This window comes from Plecotus auritus, assembly GCF_963455305.1.
Source record: "Plecotus auritus genome assembly, chromosome: 3".
In the NCBI taxonomy this organism is placed as follows: Eukaryota; Metazoa; Chordata; class Mammalia; order Chiroptera; family Vespertilionidae; genus Plecotus; species Plecotus auritus.
This window is the reverse complement of record NC_137772.1, coordinates 93529757-93554993: the sequence shown is the minus strand read 5'-3', so window position 1 is coordinate 93554993 and position 25237 is coordinate 93529757. Positions and strand designations below refer to the sequence as shown.

Below are 25237 nucleotides of genomic sequence, written 5' to 3'. Positions count from 1 at the left end.
GTTGGGGAGGACCCAGGCCTGCAGGGGAGGGCAGTTTGGGGGGACCAGGCCTGCAGGGGAGGGCAGTTAGGGGTGACCAGGCCAGCAGGGGAGGGCAGTTAGGGGCAACTAGGCTGGCAGGGGAGTGGTTAGGCATCAATCAGGCTGACAGGGGAGTGGTTAGGGGGTGATCAGTCTGGCAGGCAGAAGTGGTTAGGGGTAATCAGGAAGGCAGGCAGGCGAGCAGTTGGGAGCCAACAGTCCTGGATTATAAGAGGGATGTCCGGCTGCCCGTTTAGGCCCATCCCTCGAGTGGTCCCAGATTGGAGAGGGTGCAGGCTGGGCTGAGGGACACACACCACCCGCCCATGCACAAATTTTGTGCACCGGACCTCTAGTATATTATAATAGTACAGCTAGGACAGAAGATTAGATGACCACATCAAAAGAAAGAACATGAAGTATAGAGAGAAGTGGGTCATAATCTATAATTATGAAATAATATACCACAAGGTGGCATTTGCATTTCTTCTCTGATAATGTCCTTAGCCCATTTTTTTTGTATTGGGTTATTCACTATTTTCTTATTTATAAAAGCTTATCATGTATTCAGAACACTAACCCTTTGTTATTCAAATATGTGGTCTTTTGTGGGGAAGCATGGGACTTGGTTGGAATGTCTGTAAGGAGGATTCCCCAAAAGGTCGGAGGCCTCCGCAGGGACCTTGCCGAAGGCGGCAGCCCCTACCTTGACTTTTCCAAAAAAGTCTGACCCCCTGGGCGTTTTACAAGAATATTTATGTTTAGACTTCAAAACGTCCTTGTTTAAAAGACACTACAGATACAGGTACTTTCTTGAGGATGCTTACCCTGCTGATTGTATCTAAAGGTTAATTTTAATTCAAGCTGTTGTGACAATAAAAGCCTAAGGAGGCAGGCAAACAGGGCTGTTTGCTCCTAAAGCAAGCAGCCCCTTAGCCCTCTCTTTCACAAAAAAACGTGTGTCAGAGTAATCATTCACCTGTCGTTCAGGGTCTGCCGGTCAGCTCCAGCAGTCTTTTAACTTTGTTTATAATGTTCTTTGATATACAGAATATTTAAATGTTTTATTTGATGAAATTATATCAACCTTTTATTTTACAGTTTCTACTCCTGAGTGAGGGGATATAACTTAGAAATACTTCTATTATATTCTAGAATTTTAATTTATCTTTTACATTAAAATATTAAAATAAAATTAATTTTATTGTAAAGAATGAGATGGAGCTATAACTTATTTTCATAATGGTTAGCCACTGATTTAAAAATCTCCTTTTCATATATTTAATTATTACATTTATTTGGGCTTGTTCCTATACTTCTTTTGTTCCCTTGACCTGTCACTTCTGCAACAATACCACACTTTACAATTTTTAACACTTTAGAATATATTTTAATATTTGACAACACAAAGCCCACATCCTAGGATAAAAATGGGAAAAAAATCCAATATTTTATTCACCTTAGGCCCAAAGTCTACTTTGATAGAATACTGTGTTCTTATTTAAAAACAACAACACTCATATTAGAGTTTGTAAAGCACAGGCTAAAAAAACGTGTCAAACAGCCTGGCTGGTGTAGCTCAGTGGTTGAATGTGGATGCATGTACCAAGAGATCCCAGGTTCAATTCCCAGTCATGGCACATGCCTGGGTTTGGGGCTCCTTCCCCAGTATGGGACTGCAGAAAGCAGATCAATGTTTCTCTCTCACTCATATTTCTCTCTCTCTCCCCCTCTCCCTTTCTTTCTCTTTAAAATCAATAAAAACATTTTTTTAAAGTTTCAGTTAAATTATGAGTGCTACAATTCTCTAATAAAATCATGTGATAATGTTTGACAGGATATGCAAAACCCCTTGTTGTATAAGAAGAGCTACATTTCCCCAGTATTACCCTTTCCTGTGCAAAGCTGGACCTTCAGACTGATACACCTCTTTAGGCTGAGCTATCAGGCTGCAGATACCTAAGCATGTCCTTCTGTGCCTGCTCTGGGGACTCTGTGCCATCTGAATTGCAGTCCCAAGTCCACAGGCTCCCTTAGAGTCTTGGTACCTGGGAATACAGCAGTGGTAGGTAGCACAGTGCTGTGCTGTGACCTGGAGTTTGTTTCCAGTGCTGATGGACAGAAACCCAAAGTGGAACACACAGGCTCCCCCTAATGGCTTTTTCCTGCTAAAACATCCCTTCATCATAGTTTCCCAAAAGATCTTGGCTCTTCTAACTTGTTTATTCTTCTAGAATCTAGACTGGAGGATGCACATAACTCTGTGTAGTTAGGCGAGTTACGGTACATTAGAGGCTTTTACAAAGACAGGCATTCCTCACTGTCTGAATGCTTGCTACATGTTACTTGAAACTCATGGACCAAATACACTTGGGTAACTGATATCCTTCACCATCTGAACTCAGGAACTATAAAGACTCAGACAGTAAAGGAGTGATACATGTATCATGGGGGTTAGGATATTTTGGGGAAGAGCCCACTGGTCTCCATCAGTAGCTGAGATTAAGAACAATGAGGATAAGCAGAGCTTCCCAGGGTCCTTCTACTGGGTCTAGCAGGCCCGAGGACTCAGAGACTGTCCTGACAAGACCCATTAGGCATTGAGGGGGTGGCAGAATCATCAAGATGGGCAGGGGCTAAATCAGATCAGGACATGGGTGCACTGTAAGCCAAAAAGATTATCCTGAAAAAAAAAATGAGACTATTGGAGGACTTTGAGTAGGAGAATCACATTTGTTTTCTGTGTTTTAAAGATCATTTTGGGCTGCTGTGCAGACGAGGCTAGAATAGAAACCAGGAAACTAATAGTTCAGGCAGGAGATGATGGTGGCTTGGGATTGGATGGTAGTAATGGAGGTGGTGATAAGTAGTGAGGCTCAAGATATATTCTGAAGACACACTGAGTGGTCTGACTAATGTATTAGATGGGGAGGAGGAAAGTGAGGCACTGAGGGTGCCTTTAAGGTTTCTGGCCTGAGTAACTGGGTGAATGAAATGGGGCAGGCTGGTGGTTGAGCAGGTCTGGAGTATGTGGGTGTGGGTGTATGTGGGGAAACAAGAGTCCTATGTGGGACGACATACTCAGTTTGAAATCACTCCAGGCATTGATAAAGTTGGTTATGAGAGTTTGGAGTGTGGAGAAAAGGTCAGAATGGAAGGTCACCTCCAGTAACTCCTCACCTTGCACTCCATATACATACATACCAGCTGAATGAAATATTCAGCTGCGACTGTGGTGGCCACATGTTTTGTGGCTGATGCTTTTATTCATGCCACCACCTGTCTGGAACACCCTCTGAACCTTGCTCTCTCTGACTGACTAGCCCTTTAAAACTAAGAACCATGTACTCGCCTCCAAAAAGCTTTCTGGGAACACCAGGTTGAGTTAGGAGCCCCTCATCTGTGCCTCTGTGGTGCTAACCAGGTCAGAGGCGAGCTGCCCACTAGGTTCTCTGTAACCCCAGCACTCAGTCCTGAGCTCGGCACATGGAAGGAACTGTACTCCAGTTTCAGGGAAGGAGCGCGCTCACAAGACTTGCTTCACTCAGGGAGAGAGCCCTTGAGACCTTGGCTACTAAATGTAGAGGAGGGGGTGGCTCCAAAACGGCACATTCTTTGGGGAAACTTCCCAAAGCGCTTCCTGAGATCTAGCGGATCACTTGCCTTAAAGGAGGGTGCCGTGCCCACCGCTCCCCGCACCTCTCGGACTGTACTGTTTTATAGCCGGTGGAGCCGCGCCCCGTCGGCCGAGGCGCCAGCACCTGAGAGTAGGGCAATAGCAACGTGCTGTCCCCCCGCAGGGGGAGAGGTAAAGGGAAGTTCCACCGGCCACCGCGGAATTGCCCCTGGGCCCCGGGAGGTGAACCCCGTGGAGCGAACTCCGCGGGGGCCACACGCCGCTGAGCCAAGACCGTCCACGCGGCCTCGGCGTCTCGGGAGACGGGATCCAGGCCCCCGAAGGGACGCGCCCGAGTGAGGTCCAGGGCGGGACCAGTGTCTGCCGGCCCTGCCAGACCGCGGCCCGTCCCGCCCCCGCTCCGCGCGAAACTCACAGTTGGGGCAGGGCGACGCGTCCGGCGCCTCAGACCCCCCGGGCTTCTGGGCGTCGCTGGCACAAGCAGACCAGAGCGGCGGCGCGGGGTCCATGGCCGCGCTCTCATCCATGTCGGCAGCGCAGCTCGCGCCTCCGGAAGTCCGCAGCCGGTTCGGTTTCCCGAAATCCCGGAAAGGCTGATCCCCACGCTCAGGGGATGTCCCCGGCGAGAAGAAACGAAACCTAGCCTCGAGAAGAAACGAAACCTAGCCTCGGGTTTGCCGATAGACTTCTCTGCCGAACAGGAGCGCCTACCTTCTCCAGATACGATTTTGAATTTAAAATTTTTTTATCCTCCTCCCAGGAAGCAAGGGGGTCAAAGCCCCTGTGTTCAGTTGGAGAAATGACCACTTTTCTGAGAGGTTCACCGTTTCTTTTAAAAATTTTATTAAATTGATATACTTGTGGACGAAAGGAGCCACATGCTAACCTGACAAGCTCAAGGGGGGTGGGGTGGGGTGGGGGTGGGGGGCCTGCATGGTGGTCTTGCAAACCCAAGAGACCTAAAGAAACCACAAAGGATGGTCTGAAATTAAACTTAACTAAAAGCAGTTATGGTGGGCAGTTCCGTCCTAGGTGGGTGTGCGGCGCCTGCATGGCCAAGAGTGAACCGGAGTGGGGACGGCTTAAAGGCTTAGAAAGGACAGACAAGAGAATGAAAGCTGGGTCTCGGTGGGACGCTGCTTCCTGAGAGACAGCGCTGCACCCCACAAGCCGGGTGTGATCAAGATGTTTACAGCCGAAACCGGTTTGGCTCAGTGGATGGAGCGTCAGCCTGCGGACTGAAAGGTCCCGGGTTCGATTCCGGTCAAGGGCATGTACCTTGGTTGCAGGCACATCCCCAGTGGGAGGTGTGCAGGAGGCAGCTGATCAATGTTTCTCTCTCATCAATGTTTCTAGCTCTCTATCCCTCTCCCTTCCTCTCTGTAAAAAATCAATCAGGTATATATAAAAAAAGAAAAAAAAATGTTTACAACATTCTCGTGGGTTTCAGTCCTACCCAACTGCATGCACCTGAACTCTATCACTTTAGGACCACAGGTTCAAGCTTACAACTACAGCTATTGGCTATAATTGTGCTGGGAGGCTCTGCCCACCAAGCTGGGACTTGCACATGGCCACGAGAGGACTGTGCCCTCTCATTAATCCGAGGCTTGAACCTGTCCAAAACACTGGCACAGGCGGGTATCTTCACTGACAAGGTCAACCTTTACCTTAGTTGACCCCATCTGTCTTTTTGCATCTATGATAACATACCCTTGAAATGTCTGGGTATGTAACTTCCCTTTTTCTGGAGCCCCTGGGGCACAACCAAATGTGGTGGGCACCAGCATACCACAAATTCCTTCATTATCGTGTTAATTGTTCCTGCACCCACCTAAGTATGTGTCCATCATTTTACTTTTTATCCAATCCCAGGGGTTCCCCCCTGCCCCCCTCCCCCCCCCCCCCGTGCTTTGCTTTATCCCACCTCCTTAATCTATCACCAATGAATTTCATGTAACCCACCTCTGTCCCTCCTTTGATTGCAATGTATAAATACAAATGTAACCCACCATTCTCTGGAGCATTATCTCAATTCATTGAGGTTCTGCTTCCCGGCATATGTCAACAGTTTGGCTCAAATAAACTCACAAAAATTCTTTACAGGTTTCAATGTGTGTTTTTTATGTTAACACACTACATAAGTATCCTATCTAATAAAAGAGTAATATGCAAATAAACCATCACTCCACTACACCCACCAGCCAATCAGGAGCAAGTATGCAAATTAACCCCAACCAAGATGGCTGCAGCCACAGATTGAGCAGGAGGCTTGGGTTTCCCCGGCGATGGAAGAAGCCAAGCTTTCCTCACACCCTGGCAGGCCCAGGCCTCCACTCAAGGCTACAAAGTTTCAATTATAGAAAATAAATCCCAACAAAAATGGCTGCAGCCACGGAACAAGCAGGAGGCCTGGCTCTGTTCAAGGCTACAAAGTTTCAATTGTAGAAGACAAATAAATCCCAGATACCAGGGCCTCCACTTGGGTTGCCGGGGGGCATGGCCGGCCTGCAAACCACCACAGGCCCCTCACCCAGGCCGCCCCATGGGAACCCCCACCCTGATCCGGGACACCCTTCAGGGCAAACCAGCTGGCCCCCACCCATGTACCAGGCCTCTATCCTATCTAATAAAAGAGTAATATGCAAATTGACCGTCACTCCAACACACAAGATGGCTACCCCCATGTGGACACGAGATGGCCGCCACAAGATGGCCAGCAGGGGAGGGCAGTTGGGAGGGACCAGGCCTGCAAGGGAGGGCAGTTGTGGGCGATCAGGCCAGCAGGGAAGGGCAGTTAGGAAGGACCAGGCCTGCAAGGGAGGGCAGTTGGGGGCGATGAAGCCTCAGGGGAGGGCAGTTAGTGGTGACCAGGCCAGCAGAGGAGGGAAGTTGGGGGCGACTGGGCCTGCAGGGAAGGGCAGTTGTGGGGGACCCAGGCCTGCAGGGGAGAGCAGTTGGGGGGGACAAGGCCTGCAGGGGAGGGCAGTTAGGGGCAAACAGGCTGGCAGGGGAGCAGTTAGGCATCAATCAGGCTGGCAGGGGAGTGGTTAGGGGGTGATCAGGCTGGCAGGCAGAAGCAGTTAGGGGCAATCAGGAAGGCAGGCAGGCGAGCAGTTGGGAGCCAGCAGTCCTGGATTGTGAGAGGGATCCCAGATTGGAGAGGGTGCAGGCTGGGCTGAGGGACAACCCCCGCTCCGTGCACGAATTTCGTGCACCGGACCTCTAGTATCTATCATAAATGGACACAGAAGTAACGAACCGTAATTGCAGTTAGCAGTTGCAAGCCTTTATTTAGCACCCAAGGGGTACACAGCACCATACAAGAGGAGGTTTTCAGTGTATGTTAACAAATAAATATACATGTAGAGGACATACAGTTGAAAGTAAGTTGTTCTGGAAAAGAAGCACATAATGGTGATTTGCTGAGGAATTAAAAGAAAACTTCTGGAGATCTTAAAATTTGAGCAAATTTTAAAGAGGAAAAGAGGCAAGTTGGGGACAGCAGAAAAGAGAATATTAAAAACGATAAGCTGGATAGTCTTGACAAATACATAAATGGATTACAGAAGCAAGAGCATGGGGCTGCAAAACAGGAGAAAAAAAGGGACTCCTACAGCCAAGTTTATTGCATCTCAAGCAGGTGGATAGAAGAATTACAAGCACACCCCATTTTATTGCGCTTAGCTTTATTGCACTTTACAGGTGTTGAGTTTTGTGGGGTTTTTTTTACAAAGTGAAGGCAAGACCTTCCATCAGCAAAAAGATTACCACTTGCTTTACTATGATACTTACTTCATTATGGTAATATTACCAAACTGTAATATCTCAGAATTAGGCCTGTATTCCTTGCCAGGCAAACAAGAAGTCCTACAGGTCATTGTGAAGCAGTTGAAGAACACCTTCCACCACTCTCAGTTTATCATTTCTAGCATTTTAGTGTTCTACTCTTAAGCAGTAGTAGACCCTACCATCACTGAGAAAGCCTGTAATACACACACACACAAAACAAAGACCAAAGGAAACATACAGGGAAAACAAATAAATGAACCTTAGAGGTCACAAAAATATGCATGAAGAAAATATAAATGTAGGTATGTATATACACTCACACACACTGTATTCAAAGATATATTACAACCAAGAACCAAAAAAAGATACTATTAAAGAACATTCAGGGAAGAAAAGAGAGCCCTAGAAATAAAAAATCTGAGACCAGAAAAATAAAACACATTAGACTAATTGGAAAATTAAGTTGATGAAGTCTTCTAGAAAGTAGAGCTAGAAGACAGAGCTGGAAATTAAGAGAAAAGATAAGAAAACAAGAGAACCATTCCTAGAGGTCTACCATCTGGATAACAAGAATTCTAGAATGAGAGAACAAATGAGCAGTCATTACAGAAAATATTTCCCTGAAGGACAATGTTTGCAAGATCCCACCAAGCACCCGGTATAAGGGATGAAAATGAACCCTTACCAGGAACAGAACATTGGGACAAAGTAATGCTATAAGCTCCTAGAGAAAGAAAAACTGGTCGTATATACAAAAAGAACAAAATGGCATCTGACATCCAACCCTGGATATCAAAGCAAGAATGTTTTCAAACTTCTCAGCAGCAACACTGAAAGCTTAGCAGATGCCTTCAAAATTGGGAATGGAGGCTACTCAAGAATTCTATACCTTGTCAAGATAGCAAACAAGTGTAATGGTACAATATTTTCAAATATGCAAGGTCTCAAAATATTTACCTCTCATTTTTCCTTTTCAAAAGGTATTGAAGGATGTGCTTCACCAATACGTGGAAGTAAACCAAGGAAACAGGAAATAATGGATATAACTGGAAACAAATTTGACACAAGAGAGAAAAAGGGGATCTCTAGGACACTGATGGAAGATAGTAACTGTAAACCAATACAGACTGAAGCAGGTTAAGATATCAGGATTTCTGCACAAAAATATTTCCCATGCTGATCAAGGGTCTTCACTTCATTTTAGTGCACTGCCTAATTCCTGCATCTTTACTGTGAATAAATGGACTACTCAACTTTCCTCATCAATCTACAGGCTGTTGGGTTATAATTTTTTGCTCTTTTTCTAGTTCTTTGGTTTCCCATGCTCTAAAACAATTTCAAGTTAAATTTTCACCTTGTTCAATATTTTAAAGAAATTAAATTGGGTCTAAACTTAAAATGAACTTTGAAAGGTAACCAAATTAAACCCCTCAAGTTCAGAAGAAAAAAAAAGAAAACCCAAAAAACAACATGCTCTCTCAAAAATGAGACCTTCTAATTACTCCTTTTTGAGCTAGTATTCCCATCCTGGTTCCAAGGGGGTAAGATCATGACAGCCGAATATACAGTACATCTTTGTTAAGGATAAAATTAGTTTTGACTATTGGAGATTTCCAGCCCCCTTTCCACTAGGTCAGGGCTAGGTAATCTTCCCCTTTTCTCTAGAAAACCAATTTGCACAACATGCTCAGGAGAATGCAAGAGGATGTTTCAGACTTGAAGCTCAGGTCTGTTTTGTTTTTTAAATGAAACTCTTGCCCAGCACAATCCCTTGTAGCCTAAATAAGCCAAGTCTGACTAATTTCCTGATTTCTTTTTCTTACGGCTCAATCTAGAACAAATATCTTCCAATTCCTCTATGTTTCTATTCCCTCTTTTCCTTTCTGTGTTTGTATTAAAGGAACGAGAATCTATTGGAAAGCAGTTTCACGTCAAAGAGTTTGCCAAACTCTTCCCTATTGAAGGGCTTCTCACCCTTTTCACTCAAATGGTTTAATGCGACAGTGCTTCATGGAGCTATATTCCTCATGCTGTCACCAGGAATTAAACAAAAATAAATTTTGTAGGTAAAGTCATAAAATGTGGCCATTTGGATCCATGAACTCAAAGACAATAATAAAAACAAGAACAACTGAATTATATTGTAACATTTGTTTCTCTTAATATATAGTTTACAAATAAATTACAAGTTATATAGCAGTATTTCATAGAAAATACACACTTCCATCTTACTCATGTAAAGTTGAATAGCGGTAAGATTCAAGAGATACCCTATGTGTATGAAACTGTCCTTATTTTGTTCCTAGCATTTCTAAGTCACAAAAATGAACCCCCTGACAAGAGGAGACTGAGGAATTCTCTTAATGAATAAAAAACTAAATTCCACTGACAACTGAGCATTCTTTTGTATAGCTCTAATTTCAGCTTGATAAGCTAATTTCATGAACAGGCTTTAGCTACAAATTTATATTATTTTTTTCCTGCACTTATTAACCCCACATTCGCAGAGGATTTCTTTATCTGGCACAGTTCCAGGTTCATAACCATAATCCCATGTTAATTCTGTTCTTGCTTTCACATACCTAGAAAGTAGAAATTAAAAATAAATAAATTAACGTGAATAAACCAAACTTGACTACATTAATTTTCATGTTAACATCATTAACCATCCTCAAAAATATGTTTATTCTCTGACACCCACCAATAAGGACTGCTCTTTCATTAAAAGAATAATCATTTGAGTTTTATTTCAAATGTGCTAAAATCCTAAGTAAGAACAAATCTGTCAATATCTATGAAGAAGGAACCTGGAGATGTGATGAGGCCTGCAGTGTGGTATTTGAGCGTAGACATAATGCCCATGTAGCAATTTGCTACATTTATCCCCTGAATTGAACTGGGTGAGAACTGCCATCCTTAGCCCTTTCAGGCATTAGTTCTAAAAGGAAATAAGAATTGAAATTTCAGCTGTTTCAAATTTTGCTGAGTAGGAAGAGTTTGGGATAATTGAATATTCTATGGTACTAGATCAGTGGTTGGCAAACTCATTAGTCAACAGAGCCAAATAACAACAGTACAACGATTGAAATTTCTTTTGAGAGCCAAATTTTTTAAACTTAAACTTCTTCTAACGCCACTTCTTCAAAATAGACTCACCCAGGCCGTGGTATTTTGTGGAAGAGCCACACTCAAAGGGCCAAAGAGCCGCATGTGGCTCACGAGCCACGATTTGCCGACCACTGTACTAGATATTAGTGGCCATAGCACATATCTTTTCATATTTTTCTTTTCTTTTGCTTCCATCCCTGTCCCTCTGTCTAGTTTCTTTTTTTCTTCTATTGTTGTTTTTAAAGTCACAATTTCATAATTATATCATAAAAAATTTCAAACCTGTTGGTGAAGAATGCCACCAATGGAAAATTCCTGTCATGTGTTTCTACAAAAACATTTTGTACCAAAAGATTTGGGCAACAACTATGCTGTTAAAAAAAAAATTAAAACAGAGGTTAAACACAGCATACAGTTTGATGTCTTGTTCTTTGAAGCATTAGAATATCATTGTTTCCAACAAAGCTCGCTTATTTTTGTTTCTTTCCCTTTTTTTGTTGACTAATATGTAAAATATAGCTCACTACAATCCAGTTAATAGTAGGAGTCCGTTCAGAAAAGCCTGTCACATTCTTATATCCTGCTGGTAGAAATGCAAAATGGTATAAATCCTTAAAGAAGATAATTTGTCAAGATTAATCAATATTATAAATGCATGTATCTTTTGATTCAGTAATCCTATATGTGATAATGTATTCTACAGAGACATCTATACATATACCTATGTGTAAGATTATTCATCAAACCTTGTTTTAACAGTAAAAGTCTGGAAACAACCCCCAAAAATATCTCTCTATATAAAACCCTAATATGCAAATAGAACAGCAGAACAACTGAACAACTCGTCACTATTTTGTATGCTGACCACCAGGGAGCACGTTCAGAACAGGGTGGGTGTTGGCAACAGGCGGCAGAGCGGGGGAATATGGCGGGCATTGGCCACGGTGGGATGGTGGAGCAGGTGAGCGGGGGCACCAGACCAAGGCGGGGCGCCAGTCGCCATCATCGGGGTGAACCTCTGGCGGTTACTGAAAGTTCTTTGCTCCTGCGTGCTGTGGTCCTGCCTGGCGCTCACACCTGCTGCCGGAGCTGCTGCTTGAACCCACTGCCAGTGCTGGCCCTGCTTGTACCCGCAGCCGGCACTGGAGCCGGTCCCAATCGCCCCTGAGGGCTTCTCCACCTACCCCTGAGGGACGACTGGGGCAGCAGCTGCTGCTCGCATCCACTGATGGCACCGGCCCCACTTGCACCTGCTGCTGGCGCTGGCTCAAATTGCTCCGCCCATCAGCAGGTGAGAGTGGGGCTGGTGCCGTCAGCGTATGGTAGCAGCAGCAGCGCGCCGGCGGGAGCGGGGCTGCTGGCAGAAAGGGGACCGGGACTGCGGCAGGAGGGGCCAGGTGGGGGCATGGAGGATGGGCCGAGACCTGCCCGTGCCCACCACCGCAGCCTTGTGGTCCACAGTTCTTTTCAAGGTGCACGAATTCATGCACTGGGCCCCTAGTCTAAAGAGAATTGGTTAAACAAACTTCGGTATATCAACACAATAGAATTCTATGCAGCTATGAGCAAAAACAAAAAAAAGGAGGAGCTCTCTCTGTGTACTGATATGAAAAGATCTCCAGAGTATATTGTTAATTTAAAAACACGGTATAGGACAGTGACAACAATATGCTATCTTTTATGTAAGGACACATACTTATATTTACTTGCATTTGCATAAAGAAAAACTATAAGAATGAAAGAGAAAGTAATAAAAATTATTACTATAGGTGGCATGGCAAATGTGGGTATAGTATTTCTCAAGGTATGTTTCTTTTTCTAACAAAACATAAAAATTTAATATGAAAGACTGTATATAACCAGAGTTTTACATCATAGTGAAAAGAGGCCCTTTGGAAAGGGGACACGTGCAAGCACTGCTGAACATAACCATTATTTATACTTGTTCCAAAAGTATCTACACATGATGATACTATTTCCTCCTATTACCACCCACCATTCTAATACTGTTCTATTGCCATCTCCACACATTCATCCATCACCAGATTCATAAAAGAATCAAATCCCCACAATATTCCTTAGACATGTGGGCAAGGTTTTCAATGATGATAACTTCCTGTCCATACATTTTTTAATTTGGGCTGATGAGCTTCACTCATGGTGCTTACTCGGCAGGCTTAGAGCCACCTTGAAACAGAATTCTGTTTAGCTATATGTATGTATTCTGCATGGCTTATTATTTTATTTCAATTTTTAAATCATATAAATGTATTATCTAGGTAGAAAAATTAAATTTAAAAAAAGAGCAAGATAGCCGAAACCGGTTTGGCTCAGTGGATAGAGCGTCGGCCTGCAGACTGAAGGGTCCCGGGTTCGATTCCAGTCAAGGGCATGTACCTGGGTTGCGGGCACATCCCCAGTACGGGGTGTGCAGGAGGCAGCTGATCGATGTTTCTCTCTCATCGATGTTTCTAGCTCTCTATCCCTCTCCCTTCCTCTCTGTAAAATATCAATAAAATATATTAAAAAAAAAAAAAAAAAGAGCAAGATAAAGAAAAAAAGAAAGAGCCTGTTTTTGTTTTTTTTTCTCCTACAAACAAAGGAGGGACCTGGCTGATGTGCTGATTGGGAGAGGTGAAGCCAACTCAATCGTGTAGGTACAGCCACCATTCAACATAACTGATGGGAAATAAAGCCATGAGAGTCCTTTGCTGGGGTCCCTTATTTAGTGGATTTCCTGACATGTTTGGCCGCAGTGTAGAAGTAGTCAAAGTGGAATAGAAAACAGCAGTTGGGGGACAAAGCAAGGGAAGAGATAATTCTATTTCTTGTTAATCAAGTATTCTAACTAGGAAAGAAAAAAACAAGCCAAATTAGCAGATTCATCTAGCAAGGAAAAAGCTCTTTGGTTTTATTATTTTTTAAAATATATTTTTATTGATTTCAGAGAGGAAGAGAGAGATAGATAGAAACATCAATGATGAGAGAGAATCACTGATCGGCTGCTTCCTGCATGCCTGACACTGGGGATCAAGCCTGCAACCTGGGCATGTGCCCTGACCAGGAAATGAACCATGACCTCCTGGTTCATAGGCTGACACTCAACCATTGAGTGATGCTTGCCAGGAAAGCTCTTTGGTTTCAAAGATTTCCTGACATAAGAATATTTTTTCTTCTGATAGCAGCTGAATTACATGTAAAATTATCAGTGGACATAAATTTCAAACCATTCAAATGTCACATTTAAAGAGGCACTGAGCTTACCTAAAAGATGTCAAAGGGAATGCTTATGAGAATCATGGGCCATTCATGCTTCCCTTCCTTCACCTTTATTTTAGGGGAAAAGTCAAGGCTGCCTATCCACTAATCCCTTCCCACTGGGAGGAAGAAGAGCTCTGATACAGACAATAGAGAACAATTAAGGCCACATCCAGGGGCCAATGTGCTATAGTGGACCTTTCCAAAGGATAGTTGGAAGGGATCAAAGTCCTCGTCCTCCTTCCATGACTCTTCACTCTCTTGGATATGATAAGCAGACAAAGTGGAATCCAGAGATCAGGGAGGCATGCAGAAGGGCCTGGCTCAGCTCTCACACAGATGGTTCAGGGTTTCCCCACGGTCCAGTCACTAAAGACTGGAGAGACTATATAGACAATGTGACTAAAGGTTGAAGGGGATTTCTTTCCCTTATAGGATTCCTGGGACCATATATTCTTTGCTAATGCCTGATAGTAGGAGGCAGGATAGAATAAAAGTTACAAGGTAACGTCAATTTCACCTTACACAAGAGATATGACCAATAATACAAATTACTCCTCTTATCATAAAGATAACAGGAGTCTTAAGTGTTAATTAACCTTAAAATCAAAGGAATCATAAGTATTTCTCTATATAAATGAAATAAATCTTATAACATATATTCCAAACATACACACAAACAGAAAATGACTATGGTTTCGGAATTTAAAAAAAAGAGGATAGTTAAATGCAATATTCTGATAAATGTACTGGTTTTCTACACTAAGCCATGAAATCACTCAAAACTTACTAAAAGTAAGTAAAATAAATACCTACAACTGGTTTTTTTTGAACTATTAGAGGCATCTCTGAATAAGAGCTACTGTATTATATTAGACTCAAAAGAGCAACTTATTCTGTGTCCCACTGTGATTTTTTTGGGAAGTAACAAATCTTTCAATAAACATAAATAATTTTCTTACATACCATTTATATAATTTTCTTAAGCAAATGTTTAACAATGTGCCAGGTACTGTTTAAGCACTTTACATAGTATATATAACTCATTTAACCCTATGAGTAAGTTATTATTATTAGCCCCATTTCACAGAAGTCAGAAATAAGGTCAAGTAACATGCCCAAGGTTATACAAGAGGAAAACTGGCATCCTAATCCAGGTAATCTGACATTAGAATTTGTTAATCATATTTTTCTTGTAATTTTATTAAAAAGCACACACAAAAAAGTTCTTTAGAAATATAAATCTCAGTCCATATACTCACATTAAGAAAGCGGCCCACATTTCCTTCCTTTGTGGCATCCAATAAAAATACACTTCCTTTACTGAACTTTAGAGATTCACATGAAGTATTATTCTTGGTTTCACCTGGCAACTCATTATTACAAAAGACATACTGGTTTTGAGATGCTGGGGAGTTTTCCTCTTGGGCCTTTAGTATTTGAACCTCAAACTTCTTCACAATATTCTGATTATCCAATGTGGTTACTTGGTTATATATGCCCCCTGGTGAAGTTTCTTCTCTACCTTTAGTTATATCTATCACATCTGATTCAATCAGCAAATTGTCTTCAGAATCTTCAACTTGATTTGAGCTTGAGTCTGCTAATAAACATTTTAGAAAGAATCGTCAGGAAATATACTTGGCTAAGCAATAGTGCTAAGATTAACAATGCTAATTAAATGCTAGTTGCTTTAATTACCACTAATCCTTACAATGTGTTAAGGCAGACAGCACTCCAATTTTATATATGAAAACTTTGAGCCTCTGAGGGATTAAGGGATTCACCTAACCCACAATAATAAAGAAATAGGGTAACAAACTCAGAAATGTCTGGTTCCAAAGTCTGCCTTCTTTCTACTACGTAACAATGCCTTTTAATGAACTTACATGTTGCTTCCCAACTTCTCTTCAACTTTGGAATGTGAATTCAAGTATATTCTAAATTTTTTAAAAATTGATTTTAGAGAGAGAGGAAGGGATAAAGCAGGAGGGAGGGAAGGGGCAGGAGAAAGTGGACAGAGAGGAGAGAGAAGAGGGTGGGGGGAAGAGGGAGGGGGAGGGGGAGGGGGGAGGGAGAGAGGGAGAGAGGGGGAGAGAGGGAGAGGGAGAGAGAGAGAGAGAGAGAGAGAGAGAGAGAGAGAGAGGGAGAGAGAGAGATCCATTTGTTGTCCCACTTATTTATACATTCATTGGTTGCTTCTTGTATGCGCCCTGACCAGGGATCAAACCTGCAACCACGGTGTATCAGAATGCTCTACCAACTGAACAATCTAGCCAAGGCTAAGTATATTCTAAACAGCTGTAACAGGGAACACTCCAGGCCTTTAAGACACCAAAGAAGGCCTGAAAAGACCCTGTCGAAGTCATCCTCTACAGGAAGTGTATTGCTACAGGCTTTGTACACATTAGTGCTTGGTGTGTATTCTAGACAACCATTCAATAATCACACTTTTACAAACAATAATACTTTAGAAGAAGATAAACTGCTTAATTATTTTTAGAAATAATTTTTTAGAATATTCAAAAGTATGAATGCATGTCAAATGAAATAAAGAAAATCATTTATTTTTAATAAAACTTGTACCACATCAGTGGCATAAAGAAATAATATTTCTCTGTTACCTATTTAATCATTACTATTGCTGGCTGCTGTTCCTATATGTACTCATACTTTAATCATAGATTACTTGTGAGCACTAACAGTAAATAACTATTTTTTTTCCTTAGTGACTCCTATATACATTGTAGTGGTCAATGAAAATGGCAAACCAACCAAAAGCAATAGTACTCATTATGATTCACATGCATTAAAATGGTGAAGGAAATCAGAATATGTCATCCCAAAATATGCCTCTTTGACATAAGAATTATTTAAATAGCACATGTAGGAAAAGCTCTCTGCCTCCCCCTATCTGTCTAAAAACAGGATATAAATTTACAAAGGTGTGCCTCCTCCTACAAGGAAGGACAAAAGTTAATCACCAGAGACAATTTTAGACCTTTATTATTTATCCTTGAGACTGAACCAGAGAAATCTAGGAAACAAACTTTACTAACTAGTCTATATCTACCACTGGTTTCACATATATTTGCCTCCCCACAATTTGCCACCCCTAGAGACTAAAGGTCCTTTTCCTTTGTCTTGCCATGCCTCTAAAAACTTATTCTTTGCCTAAGATTCTAGATAAGCAGGAATTCTAAACCACCTCTGAGTTACTCATCTCCGAGTATAGCAGTCCCCCTTATATGTAGGAAATACATTCCAAGACTCCTAGTGAATGCCTGAAACTGCGGATAGTATTGAATCCTATAAATACTGTTTTTTCCTACACATACATACCTATGAGAAAGTTTAATTTATAAATTAGGCACAGTAGGAGATTAAAAATAACTAATAGACTAATTATAACAATATACTGTAATAAAAGTTATTTGAATATGTTCTCTCTCAAAATACCTTATTGTAATGTACTCCCCTTCTTCTTGTGATGATTTGAGATGGTACAATGCCTATGTGATGAGATGAAGTGAATGATGTGGACATTGTGATGTAAAGTTAGGCTACTATAAGGGTTACTTGAACACAATCACTGCAATATTGCAACAGTCAATCTGATCACTGAGATGGCTACTGAGGCAAGTAACATATATAGTGTGGATACCCTGGATAAAGGGGTGATACATGTCCTAGGTAGTATGGAGTGGGATGGCACAAGATTTCATTATGCTACTCATAATGGCATGCAAATTAAAACTTACGAATTGTTTATTTGTGGAATTTTCCATTCAGTATTCCCGGGCTGTGGTTAATGTGGGTAAATGAAACCATGGAATGTGAAACAGTGGATAAGGGGGACTACTGTAGTCCCATGTGATACATGTACAATACACACGATGATGGTAATAAACTTGTCAGCCTAATTTACAGGACCCCAGCCAGACAACATAAGATAGGGAGAGGAAGAGATATTTACCCCCCTTACAATGGTGAAATAATTACAATACATAAATGCCTTCTCTTGATAGACCTTTTCCGTCAAGGAGTTTCCTTGCCTCCTCCAATCTCCATCCTTTGAGACCAGGCAGAGAAATGGAGTGCAGATATAAGGAAGCTCAAAAGAAGAGGTAATGAGTCATCTCTCAGCAATGTCTCCCCACTCAGGGATACAGTGACATGCAAAAGGACCCAAACTCAGGTTTGTCAAGTTGTAATATTAACTATGGCAGGGTTGGTAACACTGAAATACAAGCACTCAGGGTAGCAATATTTTCACTTTTTGCTGAGCATCCCCAGCAACAGTGTTGGCTGCAATACTGCAGTAGAACGCAGTGGGTTTTTTCTTTTTTTTCTTTTTAATGCTGTATATTTTTAAAGGAGCCCCAAACAAATTAGGAAACGGCTGCTTTGGACAATGCCTCCAAAGCCACAGATAACATGTGGACATTGTAAACTAAGAGCTGTCCACCCCATTCTTTCCTGCCATGTCAGGTCACTGGTGGCATCTAGACGAGGGACCAGCAAACTTCTGTAAGGGTCCAAATAGTAAATATTTCAGGCTTTTTTTGGCCATATGGCCTTTGTCATGATTATTTAGCTCTGCTGCTATAGTGTGAAAGTAGAGACAATATGTAAATGAATGAATGTGGCTATGTTTCAATAAAAACTTTATTTATGGACACAAATGATAATTTCCTACAATTTTCAAGTGTCATAAAATATTATTCATCTCATTTTCATCAGTTATTTAAAAAGGTAAAAAAAAATCTTCTTAGCTCATGGGCCATACATAAACAGATGGTAGTCTAGATTTGGCCCACAAACATAGTTTGCCAACCTGTCAATTTTAGACAAGCAGTAACTTTTGTGATGAATGCAGCATGTTTGTTTTGGAGTCTGAGCCACAGATATTGAGCAAGAGAGACAAAAAGGCAGAAGAGGCAGGCCTAGAGTTAAACAAAGCCTACTTTTCATCTCCTCGGCTTTAGAGTTCAGATGTACTTGGGTTGGTTTAAATCCATCATTATCTTCAAAGGTGATAGATTCTGAGGAAGCAAATCCCTTAAAAGAAAACAAGATATTACCTCCTAGGTCAGGAAAAGGAATTTAATTTAGCGCTTAGGCCTCTTTTATCAAGTGTCAATCTTCATAGGCTATAGCTACTACATTGGTTTTGAGAGACTCACACTTGATATCATAAGGAAACTTAGGAGCCCTTCTGGCTGTTCTACGTGTAGACATGTCAGTTAGCTACAGCTATGAAGACCAAAAAACAGTCAAAGCATTAAAATACAAAATAAAATTCAAATACATTTGTTGTATCCCTCAATTCTGAGACCAGACTATGAATTTGGATAAAAACACTCTGGCTAGTTTCTACTTCCAAAAAATGGCTAAATAAGTTGCCTATCTTTATGTATTTTAGACACTGCAGTGACTTAAAATGGTGATAACTTTTAAAAAGTGTTATCTGCTTAGCACAACACATGATACAACTTAACTGCTCAGTAAAAGTTGACCATTAATGTTATTCAAATACAGGCAGCCCTCGGGTTACTGACGTATGTTGTTTCGTGGTTATGTTGCCATCTCCCATTTATTTACAAAAAAAAAAGTCCCGTCATTTCAACATATGTAACATATGTGTTTTATGTTTTTATTATTTATTTACCACAAGTAAAGGTCAGGAATTGTTATCTTTCTTTTAAATTTTTTTTACTGTTTCACTTCATTACTGCTATGTATGTTCCATGTGAGTGATATATGTGCTTATGTAGGTGGGTTCTGACATACAGCGAAAACCGCATTACGTCACGCCATAGGAACGGTTCTCCGACGTAACCTGAGGACCTACTGTATTTAAATGGTCAACATTTATTGAGCACTAACCTGAGTGTCAAACATGTTTCTGATGTTTAGCTCACTTAATCCTCCTGACTTTAGATACTATTATCCTCATCTAACAGATAAAGAAATGTAGAAAAGGAGATGTCACCCAGCTAGAAAGCAGCAGAGCTGTAGTTCAAGCCCAGCTCAGTGTGATCACCTGGCTCAACTTTTTCATAATTATGTACGTGATACTGAGGTATTCCTACTGTAGGTTAGTAGGCAGAGGGCAAAATTTGCACACTACCTAAAGCAGAGTTATTATTTTCATCAAAGCCCTATGTGAACTACCATTATGTCTGCCTCTCTTCTTTTTCCTGCATCTTTCTCTGTTTCTAAGTTACAGTCTCTGACTAGTTATTCTAGATAGAAAAGTGTACCTTCAGCGGCTATCATGTAAAATGTTGCTTTCTGGATGACCTTTCATTAGGTTGCAACTCTTCTTCTTCATGCATTTCAAAACCTTATCTCCTTAACCTAAATTACTCCATCCTTTTTCTTAATATTCTTCTTATTATTATCAACTCAAACACTTTAGCTTCTATAAATTCACAGAACAGGATGGCCCTCAGTCTCATTGGAACACAATGTCAGATCATGACCAATATTTTCCTTAAAAATCTAAGTTTGGGAACATACTAAGCATCATGGAGGATACTAAGTAAACAAAATGTGGTCATTAACACTTCAACAGTACACCCATTTCAAAACAGTAAAATAAATCCTACACATTATTAAGTAGCACAAACAATTTGAACTAAGTAAAAGATAGAAAGGTGAGATAATACTTAATATTCTCAGAAGGGCCCCATGTACATTTTGCAGTTTTTACCATCTTTTTCCCATCGGGTTGAATAATGGCTCTCTTGGCTTCTGGAGTTCTAATGACTGAATGACACTGAATTCTTGAAATATTGTTATATTTCATTTCTCTGAAAAGAAAAAAAAAACTTATTCTAGATAATATCAATGTTAGAGAAATCTGCATTAGAAATTAATGTAAGTAATAGTATCTATGCCTCACCCTTACCAGAAGAGAATATAATACTACTAAAGGCCCAGTGTATGGATTCATGCACTGGTGGGGGGCATGGCCTGCGGGGATTGGCCCGCTGTGGGAGCAATGCTCATCCTGGTCAGCTGAGCAGCTGTGGACCCACCCTCTGAGCAGCTGCTCCTGTTGTGGGAGCACTGCTTATTCCAGTCAGCCGAGTGGCGCTCCCACTGTAGGAGCACAGTGACCACCAGGGGGCAGCTCCTGCATTGAGGGTCTGCCCCCTGGTGGTCAGTGAGCATCACAGTGATTGGTCGACCGGTCGTTCTACTGTTTGGTTGTTGGGCTTTCATATATATATAGATTTTAAAGTCAATGATATTTTAAAATATGTCAAAAAAAGAAAATCATGAAAAGTATTGGAAATAGAATGGTGATAGAAAATAAACATAACTGCAAAGCACGACATCCATAAAGAACCTGATTAAAGTCATCAAGTTTTTAAAGGTTAAACTCCAGAAACGCAACACTAAAGAAATAGTGTGTTCACTAGATTTTTAAATCTCAGTGTCCTTGATTTCTCAGTGTTAAACTTACAACTGTGAAGCAAGTTTCTATACAGGAGGTATATAGGAGTGGGGGGAAGGAAGGAAGGAAGGAAGGAAGGAAGGAAGGAAGGAAGGAAGGAAGGAAGGAAGGAAGGAAGGAAGGAAGGATAGCTGAACAACCACTCTTGACCAATAATACAGATCAATTTTTGATTGGGTTCCTAAGATTTTACTTACGTAACAGGCTCTTTTGGATTATTATTGAACTTAGGTGGACCTTCTTCAGTCTTAGCACTTCCAGGATGTGTTTCCAATTTTAAAGGGATAACTTCAACTTCACAATCTGCAACTTCTATTTTCCTCTTTTTTGAAAACATATTTTTCATAATATTGTCTTCTTTTCTATTTTCACCAATAGTATCATGTTTCTCAGTGTTAGATCTACTTAGTAATCTTCCTAGCAGAAAGTAAGGGAGTTTAGCAAGACAAAAGATAATACAATAACTGCTAAGCAACAAAAGGGCGTCTCTATTATGCTCCATTACTAAAGAACCCTGTGAGGTGTATCTTATTTCTAGAATGAAGATAAACACATTAATATCCCAGAAAATCTCTGCAAGAAATAATAAGAGACCAGTAAGAAATTTTATATCTTCCAATATATGAAAAAATATAGTACATTTAAAAAAACAACAACACTTGTCTGTTTTGATATAACATGAAAGAGAAGAGATTCAGCTACAATAATATAAAACAAAAATATAGATCAGAAAGCATTCTAGAAAATTAGAGCAGTGAACTCTAGCCTTGACACTACAACTTTGGTGTCTAGTTAAAAACGCTTTATCATTTAACATCAATACTCTTTTTATAAAGTTACCTATTTAAATCTGTAGTGATATGTGCCTATTGTTTGCATATTAAGTCCTAGTGTAACATTAAAATCTTAGTCTCAAGTTTATGTTTCCACCCCCCCCAGGGACTCAAAATTACAATTACCAATCAAAGTTAGTAGTGGGATCAGAGATTCCTTAGTTGCATTTTCTAAGCAGATAAAGACAATTCTTCCTGCATAATATTTGGCATTTTATAGGCAGCAGACTTTCATCAAAGTTATTTTGAGAAATATGAGAAACAACCGTCCAGATATATTGTATGTCTATAGAGTGGTATGTGGCAAGGATCCAAGTGTGACTTCTTTGAATTCTGATAATTCCTGCCCTCACTGAAGTGAACCTGGAAATTCAAATGAGAAAGGTTGCTCTGGTCCTTGCTGCCTAGTTGAAAAGACTCAGTCCAGCACATTTCCTTTAGACTGGCTCTAGAGCCACATTTCCTCAACTCTCCTCATTTCCTGGTAAACAGAGAGAGTGAGGATCTTCGCTGACATTCTGGAGTAGTTAATCAAGACTACTGGAGACTGACATGTCTGGCCTGGGGGTTGTGGACCTAAAGAATCAATAACTGCATAACTCTTAACACCTTGGTTGGGAAGTTTTGCGCAGAATGTGAGAAACTCTCTAAGGGTCTCTGAAATGGAGTGTGCTGCCCAAAGTTACTGCCTAAATCACCACATGTAGGTATTTATTACAAATTTACCTTATTAAATTCTAATAGCTCAAAAGATTGAATAAGGTAGTCTTTGATTGATAATTCAGAAATTTAAAAAGTTTTCTATCTTACTCCAAAGCATTTGTAGTCATGAAAACAAAATAAAAAAAATAAAAAAATGTGCCTCACACAGTAACTCAAATTTTATCTCTGAGCCTTTCTGAAACATCTGGTACCTGCTAAAGCATCTCTTCTCTTTAGAATTCAATTTTCCAGTCACTTTCCTTCCTCTGATGCTCCTCCTCTATATTGTTACTCTTATCCTTGCTATAAGATCTCAATGGCCCTGTATAGTAAAATGGAGATTCAGAAGTGTAGATCTTACTCTACAGTAATTTGAAAATAAACCCTTGCTTTACCTGAATAAGTGCAAACAAATGTCCCTCTGTCAATGTCATCTAGGCAGCGTACTCCCCATCCCTTCTTCTCAGTTTTGAACACCTGTAGCCTCACTTGAAGTCCATGCTGAACAACTCGGTTTTGACACATTTGTCGATTACACTTGCACAACAGGCTGCATTCATAAATGCTGTCAATAAAATATCCAAGAGAAAATCAATCAGGTATCCTAAATTAAAACAAAAAGCACTTTATAGCACTACCTCACTAATAATCACAGACTAAGTGTGAAGGAAGTTTCCTAAAGCTAGACTGCCTGGGTTCCCATCATAGTTCCAGCATTTACTAGCTGTGTGATCTTGGATAAATTATTTAACATGTCTGTGCTTTAATTTTCCATTTTTAAAATGGGGATTATATGATAGTATATATCATATATATACCTAAGTATATATATGATATATAAAATATCATAGTATATATCATATATATACCTAAGTATATATATGATATATAAAATATCATAGGGTTGTTTCATGAAGATTACATGAGTCAGGTTTATAAGGTGCTTGGGACAATACTTGGCACATAGTAAATATCAGCTCTTTAAAAATGTCTAGGAATGTCTAAGAAGTAAATGTATGGGAAAGCAATGTCTAGGAAGAAAAATGTTTTGTTTATTTTTTAATAACAACCTTGAAATGGTGAAAATTCCCAATTCTTAGGAGTGTTTTGCACTGGTATTTCTTAATGAGGAAAAGGCTGCCCCAAGTAGGCTAACTCTAGAGGGGCAAGAGCTAGACTCAAGGCAGATGAGTATTCTGTTTGATTTTACCCTTTATGATACATGTGTGGTCTCTGACTTTCATTTCCAAAAACAATATGCAGGTTTGTTATTTTTAATTCCTTAATTTAGATTTTTGGTACAAAAATATTAAGATTTAACATCTATTAGACTATAGACCACAATAACAAAGTATCCACCTTCAAAGATACAAACACCCTGCAACAAATCCTTAAGGTATATTACCCAGTAGGTATATGTCTCTGTAGTCTTTTATATTTATATCCAACGGCTATTTTATCTCTTGACAAGGAGTAAATCTCAGCATTCCTTGCTGTCATTTGAAGACATGCACATTTTGTTCTAAAAAGGAAGGCAATGAATGGATAAGTCAGAATTTAAAAAGCACCAAGTTAAGTAAAGAGACTGTCTTGATTAAAGTGAAAAGTTATAGTAAAGGATGTAATTGTATTTAGGACAACTGTTTGCCTCATGGACAGTTGAAATTCTTCCTTAAATAGAGCTTTTTGAAAGAATATCTACCAAAACTTTATAAATAATTATAAACTGACCTATCGGCCCATGAAATAAATACTTAACTATGTAAGTGTTCTTTAACTTTTCAAAATGAATTCCTTTCATTTTCTGTTCAGCAGAAGCTTGTTTGTGAATAGGTACACTCCCTTAGAATGGATAAACTTATGTGTGTCAAACCCAAAAGAGTGTATATAGTTTTGCAGATGTCTTAAGTTACCTTCCTTTCCAATGACATGAAAAGAGATTAGGGAAGTTGATACTGGGTATCTGGTTACTACAGTTTGTTCTTTATAATGTTGCTAAACAAGAAAAATACAACCATAAAAAAATTTCTATTTAAATGATTAACATTACAAGAGACTTATAACTTGATAGGGAGTAAGGAACCTGGGTATCTCAGGTGTAAACTGAGTATGTGACTACTGGTGAGCTGGTTAAACTCTCTGGATCTATCTCTTTTTTCTTTTTTCAACAAGTGACTTTGAGGTCTTTTCCTCGATGATTCTCTTCTGTGTTTTTCTGTATATACATACACGCATAAGAGTGGTGGCTACTGTTTACAACAGAAAAAATAAACAATTAAAAAATTCATTATTTTGGATTCTATTTACAGATGTAGAAATCTAAAGATGCTTTTTTTGATATGATTTTGTTTGCAAAGTTTAAAAGTACAAAAAATACAAATCCTATCTAATAAAGAGCGAATATGCTAATTGACCATC

The 25237-nt window shown here is 40.3% G+C and overlaps 1 protein-coding gene across 8 annotated transcripts in view; it reads right to left on the bottom strand.

Moving 5' to 3' along the window:
- LOC308245141 (histone-lysine N-methyltransferase SETDB2-like) overlaps positions 1-25237 on the bottom strand; it is a 103754-nt gene that overhangs the window by 32084 nt on the left and 46433 nt on the right. For 4 of the 8 annotated variants that reach the window (XM_080661910.1, XM_080661914.1, XM_080661912.1 and 1 more), the window contains 8 exons: positions 24225-24341; positions 23215-23384; positions 21482-21701; positions 20535-20634; positions 18784-18877; positions 15079-15419; positions 10841-10929; positions 6926-10032 (listed from right to left, as the gene is read on the bottom strand). In XM_080661910.1, the coding sequence (XP_080518036.1) occupies positions 9915-10032; positions 10841-10929; positions 15079-15419; positions 18784-18877; positions 20535-20634; positions 21482-21701; positions 23215-23384; positions 24225-24341 (1249 nt within the window). In that variant the 3' untranslated portion in view covers positions 6926-9914. Of the gene's footprint in view, positions 1-6925; positions 10033-10840; positions 10930-15078; positions 15420-18783; positions 18878-20534; positions 20635-21481; positions 21702-23214; positions 23385-24224; positions 24342-25237 lie in introns of those variants that run through there. The other 4 variants (XM_080661911.1, XM_080661915.1, XM_080661916.1 and 1 more) reach the window with 3 other exon arrangements.